At 34.5% G+C, this 21,946-nt stretch overlaps 1 protein-coding gene across 3 annotated transcripts in view; it reads right to left on the bottom strand.

The window, feature by feature from the left end:
* Window positions 1-21,946, bottom strand: part of ABCA10 (ATP binding cassette subfamily A member 10) — a 65,582-nt gene that overhangs the window by 23,991 nt on the left and 19,645 nt on the right. For all 3 annotated transcript variants that reach the window (XM_032456984.1, XM_032456983.1, XM_032456985.1), the window contains 16 exons: window positions 21,346-21,456; window positions 20,810-20,985; window positions 20,496-20,615; window positions 20,114-20,252; window positions 18,670-18,760; window positions 18,044-18,183; window positions 17,181-17,300; window positions 15,942-16,140; window positions 14,132-14,298; window positions 13,300-13,433; window positions 11,975-12,112; window positions 9,902-10,003; window positions 8,759-8,929; window positions 8,442-8,555; window positions 2,830-2,949; window positions 1,881-1,967 (listed from right to left, as the gene is read on the bottom strand). In XM_032456984.1, the coding sequence (XP_032312875.1) occupies window positions 1,881-1,967; window positions 2,830-2,949; window positions 8,442-8,555; window positions 8,759-8,929; window positions 9,902-10,003; window positions 11,975-12,112; window positions 13,300-13,433; window positions 14,132-14,298; window positions 15,942-16,140; window positions 17,181-17,300; window positions 18,044-18,183; window positions 18,670-18,760; window positions 20,114-20,252; window positions 20,496-20,615; window positions 20,810-20,985; window positions 21,346-21,456 (2,129 nt within the window). The remainder of the gene's footprint in view (window positions 1-1,880; window positions 1,968-2,829; window positions 2,950-8,441; window positions 8,556-8,758; window positions 8,930-9,901; window positions 10,004-11,974; window positions 12,113-13,299; window positions 13,434-14,131; window positions 14,299-15,941; window positions 16,141-17,180; window positions 17,301-18,043; window positions 18,184-18,669; window positions 18,761-20,113; window positions 20,253-20,495; window positions 20,616-20,809; window positions 20,986-21,345; window positions 21,457-21,946) is intronic.

Here is a 21,946-nt window from a genome sequence, read left to right as displayed (position 1 = left end):
GCGAAGGAGCATGTGAAAAGATAGTCAACGTAAACTAATCATTAGGGAAATGTAAATCAAAGCCACCGTTAGATACCACATCACACCTATTAGGATGGTTCCTGTCAAAAAATCAGAAAATAATAAGCATTGACAAGGATATGGAGAAACTGGAATTTTTCTGTACTGTTGGTAGAAATGTAAAACGGTGCTACTACTATGAAAAAATATATGGAGGTTACTCAAAAAATTAAAAACAGAATTACCATTTGATTCAGCAATCCTACTTCTAGGTATATATCCAAAAGAATTGAAAGCAGGGTCTTAAATAGGTATCTGCACACCCATGTTCATAGTAGAACTATTCACAATAGCCAAGAGGTGGGAGCAACCCAAATGTCCATGGACAGATGAATCAATAAACAAAACGTGATAATATACATACAACAGAATATAATTCAGCCTTAAAATGGAATGAAATTTTGTCACATGCTTCAACATGGATGAACCTTGAGGATATTAAATTAAGTAAAATAAGGCAGTCATAAAAAGACAAATGCTTTATGTTTCCACTTATATGTGTATCTAAAATACTCAAATTTATAGAAATGGAAAATTGAATGGTGTTACCAGGGGCTTGGGGAAAGGAGAAAAGGGGAGTAGTTGTTTAAAAGGTACTGACTCAGATTTTCAAGATGAAAAATTTTGGAGATCTATTTCACAACTATGTGAATATACTAAACACAATTGAACTAGGTATTTAAAAATTGTTGTGATAGTAAGCTTTATGTTATGTTTTTTAATTATGATTTGAAAAATCTGAAAGAAAAACGTGTATCTGAAAAATAACTGCAGTTATGTTTACGATCACATGTAATTGACTAAAAAACAAGTAATACAGACACATGAAGCATATATGGTAGGAAGCCATGTGAGCAACTTCTGGGCCTAACCGTTAATGTTCCATGCACTGCTCTAACCTTTTCTTCCTCTGCAGAGGTAACACTGGAGATGAAAAGTTTCAGGTGGCGCAACTACAGAATAGAGGACGGCCCCACAACCCACACTACACTTCATGTGAGTGAATAATAAATGTCTGTTGTCTCCAGGCTTGGAGGTTCCTGTCTTTGTTTGCTGTGTTGGCCAGAGTTTTACATTTTATTGAATATATGTCCCAATCAAACAACTGTATAACTTTAATATTTATTAATGGTCAGAAAAAATGACTATATGGAACATCTCTGCAGTTGACAAAACAGGAAGGACATACATTCTGTGTGAAAATGAATATGAAATGTGGAAATGAATACACATTCCTCTGTGAAAATGTGCATGATTTTATACATTTATGAATTTTTTAAAATTTAGGAAATTTTCTTATTTGATTAACTACTTTTCTGTCATTAAGAGAAAACAAAAGATGTATAATCCATTGCATTTTCCCCTTCTGCCTCAGTTACCTTCTTGCAGAGAAATAAGATTTATACTTTGTTTCAGTATCTTTTTCCAGTATAAAATTCCACTTAATTTTTCCCTTTCTTCCTCATTATTCAAATTAGCTCATTTTTATCTATATTTAAATGATTTTTAGTCATATAGCATCCTGCTATTTCTTATAAACTACCTCAAATTGTCTTTGGAAACATACCATATAAACAATGTATAATAACAGCAATAAAAATAGCAATCAAGTCTTTAAAATTTCTGGTATATATTGTATTGTCAATTACTCTATACAGAAAAAAACCTTTAGGTTTTACTACTATTATATTTGACAGTAATATACAATAAGAGCAGGTATTTTGGAGATATTTAAATTTCCCATTCTTTGAATAAGATCAAATATACCACATGGTTATAAATCCTATGCACTGTATATTCATATAGAAATTTTTTCTTACTATTAAGATTGCTAAGAGGACAAAATAATCAGCAACAGTATTTCCAAAGTTCTGACTTTCGGAGCTTCTCTTATACATAAAGGACAACTGTGGAAGAAAAACAAGAGTTACATGAAAGTTTCTCTGCTTTATGAGTATAAACTTTTTACATTAAATATGCCTACATTGTACTTGATGTTCCATGGGACACTAGGGGATAGTCCATAAATTGGGATAAGATTTGTTCTCTGATACTGAAGTCTGTTGTGAGCTGACACCCTTCCTTGATTATAATCTCCAACACTCTGCTTTCTGATTCTATGTAGTAGAGATTTACAGCTTTCTTTTTAGTGTAACCAACTAAGTATAGAAATGTAAAGTAGGTGAGATTTGTCAACACTTCACCAAAATTCTCAGCAGTGCTTGGATTCTGTCAAAAGTGCTAACAGCATCATGCCTTCCTTTACCAATCATACATTCCAAAAGCAATTTACTGACTTAGTGGTGCACGTTCAAAGAGCACAACATGTCATATCTTCCATGCAGTTCTATATTTTTAGAAAAGGTAGAAGTTTCCCATTTCATTTTTTTAAGCACAATAATAATTTCAGGTATTTATCAAAATTGAAATGGAAAACTTCTACTTCATGCACAAAGAGTGTTTTATAACAGTGGAAAAAAGTTGTTTCTAGTTGTTTTTCACAAACCCCTCTCGGAATTCAGAAGCCAAGGTTAGGCTTCCTGCTGCATTTCTAAATGGATTTACCTGCTTCCCTCTGGTTATGAATACAGGGCTCAGTGAATTTGACAACTTTCAACTTTATACAGTTTTTAAGTCTTATTTTCAGAACTTACCAGCAATTGAGTAATTTCTAAATTTTGTAAAATGTACCTGTTTCAACATTGGGCAAAGATTTTATTCATGGGCTACATGGTCAAGGTCAGTAATACAGTATGCAATATTGCTTACCTGTATCAAATATACAAAAAAGAAAAGTGAAGTATGTGAAGGCATTAAAATCATGCATATAATTAAAGTGGTATTTCCAGTAGAAGCTGACTCCAAGATGATGGCTATAAATATTGAGATCTAGAAGAAATAAATCCAGAGATATAACTTATTAAGTCATATTTAGTATTTTAAGATATTTTCTATGAGTAATCTATTTTCCTAGGAAGATAGCCCTATTTTCAATTTTCACCTTATATACAATAATGTTGTGAGGACTTCATCTTTAGGAAGCATCAGACTATCATTACAACTGAAACACAGGATTACAATTAAGGCCTGACATATGCAACTAAAAGATTTTGTACAACCTAGTATGGAAAGGCAAAACAATAAAAGGGAATGAAACATTATTTACTTTGTAAACATATAAATCTTCGTATGCTTTCAGCACCAGAATACAGTTAACATCTTGTTAAATGGTATTGTAGCTACCATTACTGTAGTTACAGAAATAAAGAAAGAAAGAAGGGAATAGAAACTTCTATTGAACACATAGTATTTACCAAGTACTTTGATGAGCAATTTACCAGCACTGTGACAGTTAATGCTCTTTGAAAAATACAATCCAAAGCCTATAAAGTACTATTGTTACTATACATATTCTCTGAGGTTCAGATAACTGAACCTAAAAAACCTGAAGTAACTTGCCCAATGTCTTACAGCTATTCAATGCCAGATCTAGAAGCCAAACCCAGGGCTGTCTGACTCCAGAGCCTAAACTCCTAACCTCTGTATACTTTTGTAAGAAGATATTCCATGAGTCAACTGTCCATACATCAAGTCAATCAGTTAACATACAATGTGTTGGGTACCAAGAACTTAAATATATGAAACTGATAAGAGAATTTAACAAGCATATAAACAGTGTTTACTCTGCAAGCACAAGAAATACTTTCTCAAGGAAAAGGTAGTATAAATGGAAATAATCTGAGGGTTCATCAGTTTATTTTATAACCTTGATCAGAATCTCATCAAATATTTACTGGCCATACCATTTATGATTATTAAAGGTATTGCTCTAGCAAAATACGTGGCACTGTATCTTCAGTCTCATAGAAACCTGAAGCTAAACTTTCTAAATCTAACAATGCAGTGAAAGAACTTATCTTTGATCATTTTACTTCCTTCCTTTAATTCCCTTTCTTTTTATTATCTCACTGCACAAATTAGCCCATCTATATTGTCTAATCCACCAGAAAAATGAAAAGAATCCTTCCTTTAACACTTCTTTCTGATAAGCAATAATGGCAACAATACTTCAGTTAAGGAATAGTAAAATACTTCCTGTTTATACTTCCCCATTCTAGGATTTACTCTTCCATTTGCTATAAACTAGATGTTACATTCACTGCTTAAAAAAACTGCGTGTTACAAGGTGTGGACTTTTATATGCAGAAGTCTGCAGGAACAGATACCCTGAAAGACCTCACCTACACCATACAGTTAAATTTGGGTTATTAACTCATGTCCTTTAAAGGCACTGCTAGTCCTAGAAAAAAAGTGAGAGAATTCTTCAAGGGCAAAAACAAAGCCTGAGACCTGATTTGGACAATTAAAAAACATTGGCACGAATAAGCATTCCAGCTCAGCGATCAGGAGGCTAAGCATCAGGCCCTCCTTAAGATCTTTCTCTGCAAACAGCTACAGGGGAATAAACTAAAGCCCTTGTCACAGGTGTTCCTTGCAAATCACATACTAAGGCATGATACTCTGAAATGGTTTATGCAATCCTAGGTGGGTTCTACACTCCACTTCTCACAAAAGTAACTGAAAATTCCTAGAGGATGAAACCATCCCCAATTTAGGATCAGGGACTTCCATACTTAAAAGTCAACCAAATATGAGCTCCCAATTAAGAAAAAAAAGTAAAACATGTAAGGCAACAAGCCACATTAAGTATGAATCAGGAGGAAGAAAAACAATAGATTAAAGTTATCTGGAGACTTCATAGATAATAGAATTGTCAAATAACAAATACAAACATTATTTTCAATTAAAGGTATGAGAAAAATTAAATGTAGAATTAAAAAACACAAGCTAGTAATAAAACACTGTGAGGAACAACTGGGCATATCTGAAAAAGAACCAAATAGTTTTGGAAAATAAAATTGAAGTTTTTAAAATCAGCCAAAGACTAAAGGTAACTTAGACACAGCTAAATAAAAAGTAAGTGAATTGGAAGAAAAGCTTGAAGCATTTCCCAGACTCAGCAAGGACAAGAATCTGTGGTGTTGGGAAAACTGGACAGCAGCATGTAAAACAATGAAGCTAGAACACTCCCTTACACCATATACAAAAATCAACTCAAAATGGATCAAAGACTTAAACATAAGACAAGATACAATAAACCTCCTAGAGGAAAACATAGGCAAAACATTATCTGACATACATTTAAAAAATTTTCTCCTAGAAGAAATAAAAGCAAGAATAAACAAATGGGACCTAATGAAACTTACAAGCTTCTGCACAGCAAAGGAAACCAGTAGTAAAACAAAAAGTCAACCTACGGAATAGGAGAAAATTTTTGCAAATGAAACTGACAAAGGCTCGATCTCCAGAATATATAAGCAGCTCATATGACTCAATAAGAAAAAACTAAACAACCCAATCCAAAAATGGGCAGAAGACCTAAACAAGCAGTTCTCCAAGGAAGACATACAAATGATCAAAAGGCACATGAAAAAATGCTCAGTATCACTAATTGTCAGAGAAATGCAAATCAAAACTACAAAAATGTTGAGATATGGAGAATAGATTGAGGATAACTAAGTATAACACTACCTCAGTGGATTCCAGGGAACAAAGAATAAATATCTTATTCTTTAGTAAGAGAGGTAGTATTTGAAGAGGTATATTATCTTGGAATATTGTTGAACTGATAAAAGAAGTTAATTCACAGATTCAGGCAACACATTTCATACGAAAAAAAATAAGTATAAAGAAATCCCCATCTAGAAACAATGTAATGAAATTGAGGACACTAAAGTCAAAGAAAGATCTCAAAAACAAAGACAGATCCTCAACAAAGGAATGACCATTGGATTCACAACAGACATCTCAATTCTAAAAACATAAGAAAAAACAATGAATTTTCAACTTGATGAGAGAAGATAGCTATCAACCAAGAAATGCATATGCAGCAAAATTATCTTTAAGAATGAAAGTGAAAAAAGGTAATAAAAATTGCAAAAGTTTATAGCTGACTGACCTTTGTAAAAGAATACATAAATAACACACTTCAGGAAGAAAAATAAGAGAGAGGAGACTAAGCTCCAAGTGTAACTGGTAAATAATGAAATTGATTTTTTAAAAGTCTACAATTTTTTTTAAGTTCTTAAAATAATAATAATGTTTATTTGTGGGATTAAAAAAGAGAGAAACAAAACATCAGAGAATGGTATGTATCCAGGATCAGCAATTATTGGTAATAAAGTTTCCAAAACATGGAAGTGTTGGAAGTAATTAGGACATAAACTAACTCTAGGCTTTGTTAAGTTTAGCATGTAAAAATAAATCCGGGGGTGTTATGGGCTGAGTTGTGTCCCCCTAAATTCATATGTTGAAGTCTTAACCCCAGTAGCTTGGAATGTGACTGTATCTGGAGAGAGGATTTTAAAGAGATAATTTAAGATTAAATGAAGCCCACTCCAATGATTATAATGACTATTGTTCTGATATAAAGAGGAAATTTGTACACACACATCCACGTACACACACACACACCAGAGAAGACCACATGAAGGCACTGGGAGAAGACGGTCATCTACAAGCCACAGAAGAGGCCTCAGAAGAAACAACTCTGCAACACCCTGTTCTCAGACTTCCATCTCCAGAATTGTAGAAAATAAGTTTCTGTTGTTTAAGCCACTCAATTTATGGTACTTCATTATGTGAGCCCTAACAGACTAATACAAAGAGTAACCACCAAAGTAATAAAATATGGTTTATGATTTTCAAGCCAGAAGAGGATAAAATATAAAATAAAAAAAAACAAACCAATTCAATCAAACAAAATAACAAAGGCAAGAGAGAGGGGTAATCACTTGATGTATATCACAGACATAAAGTACAAAGTAAAATGATATAAACCAGTTCAAGTTCATTAACAATTACAATAAATTCATTAAATTAAAAGCAGAGACAGACTGAATTTAAAAACAACAAAATCCATCTACATTTGCTTCACAAAAGATATACATTAAAGCATAAGGATGCTGAAAGGTTAAAAGTAAACAAATGGCAAAAAACTTACTAGGCAAATACTAAATAAAGGAAAACTGGTGAACCTATATTAATATCTGACACATTGAACTTTATGACCAAAAGCCATAGGTAGAATAAATAAGGTCACTACATAATGATTCCAGACTTAAAAAACATCCAATAAAAGTCTCAAAACACATAAAGGAAAATTAATTAAAAAGTGAAACTGACAAATCTACCTTTTTATTGGGATGCATGAGGGAAAAAACAGATCAAGGACTAATTTCACTGGTAAAGAGCGTATTACCTTATTAATGACATTTAACCATCATATTAACAGTCACCAAAAAAACTGACTCAAAATGATATGATTAGGTATACAGGGATGTGACTTAGAAGCTAAGAAGCAACTTAATAGCCTTTAGGATTTCAACTGCCATAATTCTTCAACTGGTTGTATTTGTGACATTCCTATCTACATTAAATCCAACCTTTGGATATTACCCACAATGACCAGCCAATGTAATTCTAATAGTCTTAGAGAAGAAAGACCTTGATCTCTTTACCCTAATCCCTCCACCCTGTCCCCATAACATAAAGGAGAAAGGGAAGTCCAGAAGCTTTCTGAAAGAAACAGTAAAATAGGACTTGCTCTCTTTCTCACCACTGGTCCTCAAACTAAGGGAATGCCTGAAATGGGGTTGAGAAGAGAGATTTACATCATTTATGAAATGAAAGTTACCATTTGGACTTGACTGGCCTTTATGTAGTACTTAAAGCAAATCTTAACAAAATGAGACTATTTTAATATTTGAAATAGAAGGCTATGGTAATCTGCTCAAGAGGTCAACAAGGCATGGAGAAGGAGACACAGCAGAGTATACCTTAAGTAATTATTAATTTACTTAATAAAATGCTTTCATGTTCTTTGGTTATGTTATTAGTCAGTATGGGGACCTATCACAATTTTTTTTAATAAAAAGAATTACTTAGAAGAAAAACCTCACTGAGTTGAGAAGCTTGGGTTAAGTTCTAATCCTTTTAATTTTTTCCTACTCTATAAAATGAAGGGATTGATCAAAATGATCTAGTCTTTCAGCTATGACATGCCAGGATTTCTATAGATATTTTGTTTCTTTCCAAAGAAACAGAAGAGTACAAGAGAAACCTCAAAGAAGAGATGGAAAGTATGAAAAAGAAAAGGCACAAAAACCTGAAACCATGAACATGGTCCAACAATAATGGAAATGCAAAAGAAGCAGTTTCATTCTTTTCTAAGTAAAGTACGTACACTTAACTTTGCATTTGTAGAAATGAACTTTAAGAAAACTTAATGTAAATGTGCGTGTATGTATACAGATACTTACCATAAGGAAGCCAAGAGACCAAAAGCCCTTATTTTTTCTCCCCGTGGGAAAGATGAATGAAATGATGTATGTGAAGAACATGGAAGAAGCTGCACAAACAGCTATGCAAACCATCTGAAAACAACAGGATTATCAGCAAGGTTAGAGACTGTGGGTCATGTATGGGACAGGGGGCAGGGACAGAATCCGATCATAAAGCTTCAAAGACAATTTTCTTGCATATGCCTTTTGTTAATGACAAAGTGTTAATGAAAATAATTTTTTTGGTTTTGATTCTATGATTATATGTGGCCTGGGGGAAAAAAATTATCACTTACCAGAGCAAACAAGAATCCCAATGGAAATGTGAATTCCAAAAACATGAAGCAGTAAGTTAAATGCATTGGAAGAACAACCATGAAATACAACGGAATATCCACCAGAGCCTGTCCACACCAGTATGCTGAAGGCCAGAGGCCTGAAATCCACAACTGACACTGAACTTTTTGCTGATAAAGAAATAGAAAGGATACAGGAGAGGCTGAGATCTTAGGCAGAAAAGATATTTTGTTTATGTGAAAACATTAATTTTTAGTAAATTTTAGAAATAGTATACTGTAGCAGAAGCTATTTTTTTTAGTCTACTTTTTTTTTTTTGCAGTTAAGTCTTTTTGGGGGGGGGGGGTAGTAATTAAGTTTATTTATTTTTTAACAGAGGTACTGAGGATTGAACCCAGGACTTTGTGCATGCTAAGCACGCACTCTACCACCGAGCTACATCCTCCCCGCTTAGTCTATGTTATTTTATACAATAAATTTGAGCTTCAGTAATCTTCTAGCCCCAGTGTCGGGAAGCAGGTCACAGGACACCTAAGACACTGATACTACCAAAGAAAATAATGTCTCTGTGACTGGAAAACAGCATCTTCCTAAGTATCTGACATCCAGTATGGAAAGCTATGGCCATTGGCTCAACAGGAAAAGACTGACCCGTCTGTAAAGCTGCTTTATTTACCCTTTGGTGTAGACAGATTAAAATAGCCATATCATAAGTTTCTGAAGCCCAATTTACAACGGCGTAGTTAAAAGTCTGGAAATGTGATATATCTTATATTTCATACTACATTTAAAAATACAAATTCCCTTTGGAATTATGAAATAACTACACACAGTCAAAAAGTAGCACATTTTCATCTCTGAAAATCTCATTTAGTATGATTCCCTTTAAAGCCAAGGTAACCTTTTATGTTCAATAGTGAACTTTCTGAACTCTTTGATATCATGACTAACCATTTAATAGAATGTATAATGAGATCAGAATACTATAATTTATGTGTAAAACATTTTTCTTAAAGGGCTATCCTGTGTGTATAAAACAGTGAAATTCTAGTTACTAAAGTTAGATACAATCCTCTCTCTCTCTCTCTTTCCCCTCCTCCCCTCTCTCTTCCTCCCCAACACCCTCTCCCTCTCCTTCTTACTTTGTAATCACTGATGCTACTCATGCCAATGTAAGGAGAAGCGCAGTTTACAAGTAACAGCAAAAGAAGATCCAAAGAGCCAAGTGACAGTATTACGTCATCCTGAAAATCCAAAACACATCTGTAAACTATTGAAATTGTTACCAATCATACAATCAAACACAGAGTACTTTTAGGGAAATAGTGAAAAAGTTGGAATGGAAGCATATACCTGGTTTAAGGAGAAAACACAGAGTAAACATGTGTTGTTACCCTTAATGGCAGACATCATTCCCAAGAACTGTATGATTTCAAAAGAAATTCAAAATCTTAATTTTATAAGCATGTGTTTAGAGGGCATGAATAGTTTCTCTCTCATATTTGCATCTAGTCATTATTAAATGGAGACAGATATGTATGTAGCTCTTGAGAACTACACTTATAGTCTCTGAAGCACTGAACTAAGTTATTTGTCCCAGTTCCCTATTTCCAAGTAGATGAATTATAAATAAGAGCCTTTAAAACTCTAATAGTAATTGTCTTGAAGCTGTTCTTATGTTCTTATTTCTACATGTAAGATATAATCAGAGAAGAGCAAATCATCTCTTCATAAATAATTTCTTGACTTCTAGAAATGTTTAAATTAAACAATCTTTAAGGCATTATAAAGATTTATAGTCTTATTATAAATTTAAGTTATTTTCCAGACAGGGTAACTTTATTACTGCTCTAACAACAGACTAAGAAACAATAAACTAAAACAAAAGTGCAGAAATTGCCCTATTTCATGTGCAAAAAAAAAAAAAAAAAAACCCAAACTGGAATTGGCATTATATTCTTTCCTTATTGTGAAATTTTCCAGTAAAATGTATTCTCCACGACCACTATGTGTCTACTCATAAACGTCCACCCAATTTCTGTGATTTTCCCCTTTTATCTATCATGACCACTTATGTCAGGAATTATCTGAAGGATGAGAAATGGATTAAAATCATGTACAATCAAATACTGCACTGTACTCCACAAGATATAAAACATAAAACAGCCAAGATACAAATTATAGAGAAAACTGAGTAGAACTGCTAAATAATCGTAATTTTAGGGCTGGACCATACCTTCTCATAAATCTTACTGTGGTACATACATATGTATATCCTCCTCACTTGCTTTAATCAGAGTATATGACATACTCAGCAAATTCCCCCATGGAACTCTCCATTAGATTAAGGATTTGGGTTTGGGGCTTCTCTGGGGTTCTAGGTTTCCAAGCAAATCCATTCATTCATTAACTTCAGAAAATACGTATAGGGTACCTAATAAATGTAAAGAACTATTCTGGATTGCAAATCAAACAAAGCCCAAACTATGATTCTTAAACAGTTGATGTTTCTCTGTCATTTTAAATGTTTCCGTGTCCTTTCAGATCTTGACTCTTTTCATGCTACATATCTTAGGGAGCTGGGTGTAATTACTGATTAGGCAAGATTTTAGATCTAGAAGGGTATGGCCAGCAATGAAACAACTTGATAGTGTATCAAGTGGTAATAAATGTAATGGAAATATAGATCTGCATAAAGGATCAGAAATGATAATTTACATTTGATTTACTAAGGTAAGGAATTTTATTATGTATATAAATTTTTCCATTAAATTTTTAAATGTTAATGAAGCTAAACATTAAATTACTTGAAAAGTTCTTGATCTTTCAGAATAATACCAGACATGTATGAAGTGTTTACTCTCCCTCTTATAAAATGTAAGCTCCCCAGGGTGGGGTTTTTGTCTGTTCTGTTTATGTTGTATTACCAGGACACAGCAGACACTAAAGAAATTTTTGTAAAATGAATGAAAAATGTGTATGTCAGGCTCTGTCCTAGGCATTTAGCAAATTCACTTAATTCTCAAAATAATCAGATAAAGTAGGTACGATTATTTCCCCCATTTTAGAGGGGAGGATAGGGAAGTAAGAAGTGGCTAAGAAACTTGCCCATGAGCAGCAGAAACAGGATTCAAACTCAGGTGGTAGACTCTAGAACCCTTGCCCTTTCTGTCACAGGCTGTACTGCCTCTTAGATAAGTCAATGCTATACTTACAGAAGGAAATACGCTTCTCTCCGTTTTAATAAGCTCTGTAAAATTAAAAATTCCAAGAAGGGCATTGCTAATAATTCCCATAAGAACAGGAAAACAGTTCAGTCTCTTGGTATGACATGCAACTGAAAATCTGTAATCCTAAAAAAAAAAGCATACAAATATAAGAGATCTAAATTCGTAAGAGTAAATATAGTTATTGCACAGTTTGTAAATTACCAGGGTGGAATTAGGGTGAGGAGACTATTAAATTTTCTTTGACACCTCTGCCTATTTGAATTAGTACAAGGATGTATTGTTTTTGTAATTCAAGTGACTTATTCTGTAAATGAAATACATAAACATTCACTAACATGGAAAGATGTCCAAGATTAAGATTTTTTGTGATAACGTTGTAGGACTCATCTAATTTGATTCCAATTTAGAAAATACATTTACAAATATGAGATCATTCTATACAGTGAGTTGTGTTTTTATAAAGGAAGAGAGTGTAGATGATATTTACCAAACTTATTAACATAAACATAATATGGAAAAATAAAGGAATGAAATTATGGAGAGAATTTTACCTCCTATATACTCTAGTAATATTTGAATTTCTCTATTAAACAGTATTACTTTTTTCTGCTTTATTGAGGTATAACTGACAATAAAACTGTAAAATATTTAAAGTATTTAAAGTGTGTATTATGGTGATTGACATACATATACCTTGTGAAAGGATTCCTCTCATCTAGTTAATTAACACATCCATCACCTCACATGTATATATTTAGTGTGTATATATATAAAACATGTAAGTTCTACCCTTAGTAAATTTCAGTTACACACACAGTGTTATCAACTACAGTTATCAACCATGTCACATTAGAGCCTCAGAACTTACTTATCTTGTAGCTAAAAGTGTGTACCCTTTTACCAGCCTCTCCTTATTTCCCCCACCAGTCCCTGGCAACCACTTTCTACTCTCTGAGTATGACTTTTTTTTAAGATTCTACTTATAAGTGGTACCATACAGTATTTGTCTTTCTCTGTCTGATTTATTTCACTTAGCATAATGCCCTCAAGGTCCATCCATGTTGTTATAAAACATGTTTTGCTTTTATAACAAATAAAATCCTTAATTAAAAAATTATCCTTTTAAGAAATTAATGAAGATAAAATGTGCCCTTTAATAGGATTAAAACTTCATACCTTATTCAATTAGTGCCAAAACAGTGGTCAAGTTACCCTGATTATGGAATGACTGAGTTGCTTCTCTATAGACTAAAGTATTAGAATGTTGCAAAAAGCCATTTATGAAAAACAGTACAAGGAAGTAAACATACCTTGTGGTCACCAGACACTATGATGGCTCCATTGTAGGACGGATCATCTGAGCCATTTCTATTTCTAAAGTCATCGACTTCCAAAACTATATCCTGACGCTTCAGTGACTGTACAAGGTCTTCAATATTTGATCCTAATGTAGCCAGTGAAGAATGGCAGCATAAGAGTGAGAAAATCAATGCCAAAGCTTTAAAATAAGAATGGCTTCTTCTCATGCTAAGGAATACGCAGCATAACATGGTAGAGACCCTCACTCTTTGAGAATATGATGAAACCTATTCTGATGCTGGGACACTGGAATCCAGCCTACCATCTTGAGTGTAATAGACTCTTTTCAGAAATTGTTCATTTACTTAGTAATTCTTAAGAAGAGTTAATTCCTGAGAGATGTGTAATTCTCACAGGAATAAAACTTTCCATTCGTGAGTTTTATAAACTTGCCAGAACTCTGCAATGTTTGTAATTACATATAGTACATACAAAATACACACCTCATGACCCAGGCTTGTTCTAGTGACATAAATGAGTCCCACCCATTATGTAACCTGCTACATCTCTCTAACCTAGCAAGAATGTTTATAGTACTAGTGACTCACTCAAAACACCTGCATGAAATTAAGTGAACTTGATATTTTCCATTATGTCTTTTATTTTTCTTGACTTGAAAACAAGCTCATCAATTTCCTTAATCTGAAAATGAAGCAAGCTGGACATACACCACCTTTGTCCCTCAAGCTGTTTGCAAGATAGGTCTTTTTGCCTCTTAAGTTTGTGCTCTCCAAAGTCCTTTGATAATAAAAATGAAGACTGAACTTAAGCCCTATTTCTCACCTGTATTATTAATGATCAACAGACTGGTAAGAGGAGTTTGTGGGAGCTGTTCCGAAGAAAGGAAGTACATACTGGATGAGAACTCCCATCGATGAGTATGATGAAATACCACAAACATTATCTTCTCGCAAATGACGGGGATTAAAACAATTCCAAACACCACTAACCTAAGTAAGACAAAGTGAGAATGTGAGTCTAAAACATTCTTCCCTCTGATTAAGTCACAAACATGCTCTTTAAAGGCCAACCTATGGAAATTCTACATACAGATATGGCATTTAGTTACATAAAATAAAAGCTAACGTGAGACCAATTTGAAAATGGGCTCAAATTTCTGCATAATTCCCATTACACTAGAAGGTTCTAAGGTAACAGAACAGTAAGAGAGAAGGTGAGATCCAGAAGGTTTCTCTGTGGGGGTGCTGGTTAACCAGGACACCCAGTTTTATGGATGGAACACTAGGGGCCTCAAAGAGTATGCCCAGGTAGTTTTGAAGGGAAAGAAACCCTATTTCACACTGTGGCTTCAAGCTTGCACTGTGCACAATTTCAAGTAAAATTTTAACTTTCACCAGCTGTTATTTTCCATGTATTTTCACTTTAATGAAACTAGATACAATATTTCATATACCATTTATAGATCCTAGAACTCATTCCACCAATCACGAGTAAAACATTTCCAAGCAATCTTTCTGTTTCTCTAATAAGTAGGTGCATCCACTCTTCGCAGTAACTACCTTCTTTTAAACCTCAGGCTCTACCTCTTTCTCCTACACTTTCAGTCTCACATTTCATGGAGAGAAAAAAATGAAGTGCACCAGGTAGAAATCCCCTCTGGTCTTATCATCACCAAAAGAAAAGAAAACACATTCACAGATACATTCATTGTCTCACTCTTCCTTTCTGCTGTAACAGGTGACACCTTTGCCTGTATCAAAGGCAAGTCCTCAGTATCACTCTGGACCCTGTTCCTTCCCATCCTCCCTGGGACCCTGCACAGTTGGCTCATCTCTCCTGCATCCTCAGTGACTTTCATTCTACTGGCTCTTCCCATCATCACTGAAGCATGTTCTACCTCCCCTTCATAAAAAAGTGCAATTTCCTCCTGACTCTCGTCTCCCTTCAGCTAGTGTCTATAGAAGGAGTACAGCAGGAATTCCCTCCATGACCAAGCACCTCAGAAGAGTTGCTGACTTCTCAGGCCTTCTTTTCCGAAACCTTTAATGACTTCCCTTTTGCCAAATACAACAGATGCTTTTTGTTCTAAACTGTCATTCGTCCCCACTTATTTGCTAATCCCCATTCATGTTTTCTACTCTTTGCTCAAATGAGACCATGTCGGTGGGGGCAACACAGATCACCCTATTTAGAATTATAATGAGCTCCAATTCCCACCAGTCCTCCCCTTCCCCTTACTCCGTTTTGTGTAACCTAGTATATAATGTATTCAGCTTTTCTACTTATTTTTTTTTATCTACCCCCACCAACTAGAAGGTAAATACCACAGGGGTGTAGATCTAATATAACCAAACCACCTAGAACAATACCTAGCACACAACAGGCTTTGATAAAGACTTGTGACATAATGAATAAATAACATTTATCAGGTAATTATTAATTGGTACTTTCCTCCCCCACAAGACAGTTACGTCTCAAGGCCTTGTCAATGGTATTCCCTACTGTAGGATAGTACTGTGGCCACTCAAAAAGACTTGTTAAACGAATGAAGAAATTAGTAGACTTTTTTTTCACATTTGAACCTTTTTTTGCATATGTGGACTAAAGAGATTTAAAACAGTCTGAAACTTACAAGGACAAAAGAATTTTCCTCTCACGCCTTAACTTTAGGAAGCGAAGCCTTGCCATCGCACAGATCTGCCGTCTCCAGAGAGTTCCAGAATTGATGGCCTTTTTCATTTCAGGAAGAGAACAGAGAGCCTGTTCCATTTCAGACTCAATTTCAGTGCCTCTGGTCACGCAGATTTCCTCCTGTCTCTGAATGCCCAAATCTAGAACCATGCGACAAACTGTTATAAGAGGCTACGTCACTTGTACCTTCTCTTTAGCAACTTTGAAAAATTATATTAGAATACTTGAAATGACACATCTAACAAGCGAAGCTATTGATATCCATAACATTGGTATTCAAAATTTTTCCTCCAAACAAATATAATGGATCCAATTCCAATGAGTGAGCAAATTAGTCTGAAGGGATGGTTTATGCTGTCTAGGAAGCATTTATTCTTTCATACCAACAACAGCTACTCCTCACTAAAGGATTTTTGCAGAGCAAGTCTTATGCGAAAACTCAAGGATAAATTCACATAGCTGAGTTTCTAAAAAGTTCTCTTCCATCCTGTCTCCTCTGTCTCCTCCACGGGACCAGTTCGTCACTGACGACTGACATTCAGTGGCTCTTTCAAGACACCGTGGTTTTAAGTAACAGAAAGTCCATGAAAGACTCCTGTTCAAATCCCACCTGTGCCACACGCTAGCTGTCGGTTGTGGCTAGTCACTCACCCTCTCTAAATCTGTCTTCTCACCTGTGTCATGAAATTATTTATGGGAATTAAGAACAATATAACCCAACAGCTGAGCACAATGGCTGATGCATGCTAGGCTTCTAAATTATTTTTATTACAAAGTAAGGGAAGATAACATCTTATTTAATTATCTGTCAATATGTTAATTAGAACTGGTTGATTAGCTAAGGAAGAGCACATTCTTGCAGGACATAGCAAGTAAGAGACAAAACCAGAATTCAGGACGTTATCAGAGAGCTACTGACGAGAAGGGGTAAGTGGGCATTGCAAAGGAATGAGACTGTAACTGACATAAGAGGTGGAAAAAATGTCATAAAGAGATTTGTTTAGCACCAAGCCTGATTAAGTAGATATAAAATAATTATACTTTTAAAAGTGGACAGCCATATTTATATCTCATATACATTCTAGGCAGAATTCCACATAAAGATCTGCAAATATAAATGAATGCATAGTCACTTTTTTTTCCTTTTTCTTAATTTTCTGCTAGACACACATTTTTATACCTGGCTCATCAACTGCTGATTTGTCTTTCAGGTTCAAATATACTTCATTCAGAGTTGTCATGGAAATACCATAATTCATTATACCCTGGTCAGAAGACTTTTCAAGGTCTCTGAAAAGATCTAAAAAGCAGAAAGTAATAAAACAATGCAATTAATATTGATAATGAGTCCACTATAATACTAAATTCTAAAGATTACTCAGGATAGATAATCTAAAAATATTTTCGTATTAGATCTACCACTAATTTAAGAAAAACATTCCCATAAGGTGTCTTCTTATCTTTCAGATCTATTTTATTATCTTGCATATCAGTTTAGTTTTATAACTTTAAAATCTCTTGAATTGCTATAGCTATGTGAGCATTATATAGGTATGTACCTGTATGTCTATTTAAAAACTCATTATGTATGGGGTAAATTGTATTTTCTTTTCTTCTTTGTATTTTCCAAATTTTTTACACTGAGTATACTACTTTTATAATTAAAAATTATAATTTACCAAGACTCTATGGAACTGCTACAAGTGTTTTCAAAATAAGGTCTTATTCAATCTGTGTCTCTAACAGAAATAAAAAGTCTCTTTTGCTTCAGAAAAGATATATTTCAAAGCTTCATTTAATGCTGACAAAGAAGGCAAATCTGGGTTTCTCAGTGAACTACATTCATGGAAATTTTAGTTGCCCTTACCTCAAAACTATATCTGGTAACACACTTCACTACATTGGAAATGGGAGACAGAGTACCTATGAATAAGTCTTTTCATGTGTGTGAGCTTGAGAACACAACTGACAGAACAGCAGAAAAATGCAATCAGCATAATCATGGACCATAGTTGTATTCTATGTGATCACACAGTAAGTTACCTGGAAATTTGTTTGTTCTTTCCAAGGGCAAACTGTATACAAGTTTTTCTTTACTTTCTGCTGTTAACTTGGCATCAGAGATGTGCTGTGTAATGAGGGATGTCATTCTGTCCAGATTACACATTTCATTCCTGTGTAAACTAATGTTTCAAAAAAAGGCATAAGTCTTTTGAATTCTTTTCCAGTACTGCTGCTCATGAAAAGACAGATTTTGGTGAAATAATACATATATATTACAAGCAAATCCTGCTAACTTCATTAATCAGTTCTGAACTATTAAGTGGATTTGGAATATGATTTTAGACTTTTAGGCAAAATGCTTTATTAAAAATGATTAATTGCTTGGGGGGGGACATAAATACAGATTTTTCTTATATAAATATTAGTCAAAAACGTTACATTGAAAGACACATAAACTTTAGAAATTCGCATGCTTAAGACCAAGATGTAACCAACAGAGAAAAGGTCAATGAGGGAGATATTTATAGTGTCTATTATAAATCAATTTCCCCCCAAAATTAAGCTGACTTTCTTAAATCTGTATAGGATTACATGAAATTACAATATGAGGCTCACCCTTCAGTATTTATACACTCATATTAGAAATGACACCCAGAATACGTTACCTTAAATGATATCCAATACCCCATTTTCTCTTCAGAAACAAAGATGACCCTGCACATTTCAGCTTCCCATTAGACAGAAACACCTTCCTATCTGAGTAGAAAGAAAGAAAGACTAAATTGTGTGAATTCCTTATGTGGGTATATTCTGTACTATGGAGACCAAATCTCTGACGGACTTTTTCAATATGAAACCAAACACAACACAACTGCGCTCCTGGGTATAGCATCACCTCTCACCCCCGTGCCTACCCTGAAGCACAACTCAGAAATTCACTGTATCCCTCACTGCTAACCCAATGGTACAAACACTGCAAGGAATGCCCGATTCCTCAGCTCTCCCTTCAGCCACATAATTTGTTATGTAACTTTGTAGTGTTCTTCCACTGTGGGCAAAGTGACCTGCTCCACCACGTGACACCAGCTTCCACCCTGAGACTTGCCTTGGCCAGTGGCACATTGGCAGACCTGGGCGAGCAGTGGCCTGAAATGGGCTTACGTGTTGGGTCTTGCTCTCTTGAGGCTCAGGCACTACCATCAGAAGGTGCCCAGGCTAGCCTGCTGGAAGACGTTACATACCTACATGGTAGTTGGTGTTACTTATGTCACCTGAGCCAATGGCCACACAACCACTAGACATGTGAGTGAACCCAGTCAAGACCCAAAAATCTCTCCAGGTGAGCTCACGCTAAGCAGCCGACTCTCCAACTCAAGGACTAAATAAACGCTTATTCATTTAAGGCACTGAGTTTGGAGACAACATAGCATTTTTGAGACAGAAGATAACTGACATGAGAAGTAAAGTATATTTTATCTTAGATTTCATGTTGGACATTTAGAATAGTCTTATACTACACATCAAACAACAGAAATTTCTCTTCCTTCACTGAGACCACTTCTGACTTCATTTTTTTCTAGACTCTTCCTCCACAGGCTCTCCTGCCTCATTGAAACTAGTCTTCTCTACCTGCCACTATTTCCTAGGCAAAAGTATCTGTTGTCTCTCTAATTCTCCAATCTTCATACCCAACACCTCACTCAGTGAAGAAAGGATCCCCCTAAGAAGGCAACAAAGGGTTGTAAATTTAAAAAGAATTCTTCCCAGCTAAAAGTTTTTTTCCAACAATAAATATGTACATCCTATATATACAAATATATATATAGTAATTTTATATATATTAAAGGTAATGTTGGAGCTTCAAATTTTTAAAAATATACTTGTGATTAATGTAGACATTCAAGAAAGTTACAGACAAGATAGATAAAGCATGGTTCTAAGAACTCATTGGGGGAATCAGAATTCCTTGGAGGCAAAATGTATCTTTCAGATACACTCACTCAGATGGATGGCAAACATGATTCTCTTCTTTTAAAAACAAGTTAGAGAGAATACCTCTCATGTTAAATCCTTACATAACTAGTTAGAAAAAAAGAAACAAAGAATCACCGGCTAAGATGTCAGCCTCATCCATGAACTGGGTACTAAAAAGGATCACGTGGTTTGTTTTGTACTCCTTCAGGAAGTTCCAAACTCGGTGCCTTGAAAAAGGATCCAATCCAGCAGTTGGTTCGTCCAGTAGCAAAACCTACAGAGGAGAAAATATATGAAAGTACCTTCCACTTCAAAGTTGAGTATCTTCAGAAAGTAGCATGGAAACCAATATGATTTCTAAATTCAAATGCAGTCCTCCACCACATCCCTAACAGGCTTGCATGGTCCTTTATTATAAATTTTCTCTCATATTTGGCAATTAAAATAGAGTTTGGACTTTAATAATAGTTTTATATCCTTTGATCAAAATTAATCTCGAAGATATTTTTCCTCTTACCTGAGGATCTCCTAAAAGGGCAATCCCAAATGTTAGTTTTCTCTTCTGTCCGCCACTTAATTTTTTAGCAATGACATCTTGAAAGTTTTCTATGTCTAATTCCATTATAACTCTTTTTACCTATCAAAAAATTAATAGAAAATATTTTACTTTAAGCAGTCTTAAATCTCTAATAATTAGAAAGAATTTATTCTAGACTTTCATTAATTAAGCTTCACTAATGAAAGAGTAAAATAATAGTTAAACAAAGCTATGGTCATGAGCAAATTAAGTAAATTATTTCCAAAGCCATCAATTATACTATGTTCAGCTACCTCTTGTTCCACTTCTTCTGGTTGAATCCCTTTTATTTTAGCAAATAGCCTGAGGTTTTCTCTCACAGTAAGAAAGTCAAATTGAATATTGAATTGTGGACAAAATCCAATGTCCTTTCTGATTTCTTCCATCTTTGTTATTTCAGAGAGTTGGGTATTGTAAATAGTGGTTGATCCTGTAGACAAAAATTTTAAAGCATTTAACATCAGGATATGAACTATGCAGAGTAATAATACAGGATATTTGCTGAAGAAATTTCCATTTTATAACTACATAATTAATATATTGAAAAATTCAGATTAGTCTTGACATAAAAATCAGTGTCCAAAGCAATGCAAAGTATATGTGGAATGTCAAATAATGCAAGAATACAAATACAAGCATTCTAATTTATGTAGATATGAAATAAACATTTCCCATTCTAAATTACTCAACTTTGTAAGAAGTCTGCTTTAGAGAAATATTTTTCTTTTACATCATCAGATTGAGGAATCTGTTTTATCAGCCAACTTGTTTTGTAAAATTATTTTCTTACCTTCTGTACAAACAGACAACCCACTAAGAATGTTTAGCAGTGTTGATTTACCAGCTCCACTGTGTCCAAGTATTGCAGTGATCTGTCCTTCATATATGTCAAGAAATATGCCTGTTTCAGATAAAATGTGAAAATCAGAGTTTGGATTATGTTCAGATGAAATGGGCTTTTAAAAAACTGAAAGAGTGAAATATATCTTAGCATTTCAGTTCATTAGTATTCTGATATGTCCTCTATAAAAGTATGTATCTAATTGTATCTATTTATGAAGACAAAGCCATCAATTTCTCTGAAGCTACTGGATCAAGACTGGGAGTATAAATTTCTACTTCCCTCCCTACCCCAAATCCTTTGAATGTCAAAGAATATATACGTTTAACATTAAAGAATAAAGCCAAAGCTACAAGGAATAAAAACCGAATAGAGTATTTGCCTCCTGGACAAAAGAAAGTTTCTATTTCTATTAAGAAATAGTCTCTCTGAGGGTCCCAGAGCTGGGGACATAAGGGTCAGGTAGAGAGGCAAAGGGGTAGTTTATTCCATGTTAGGAAGGAACGAGGGTTAGCTCAGAGCAGAGGATGGTGTAGTTTCCCTGGGCACC

The sequence above is a fragment of the Camelus ferus genome, chromosome 16 (assembly GCF_009834535.1).
Source record: "Camelus ferus isolate YT-003-E chromosome 16, BCGSAC_Cfer_1.0, whole genome shotgun sequence".
Taxonomy (NCBI): domain Eukaryota; kingdom Metazoa; phylum Chordata; class Mammalia; order Artiodactyla; family Camelidae; genus Camelus; species Camelus ferus.
This window is presented reverse-complemented; position numbering and strand designations above follow the sequence as displayed.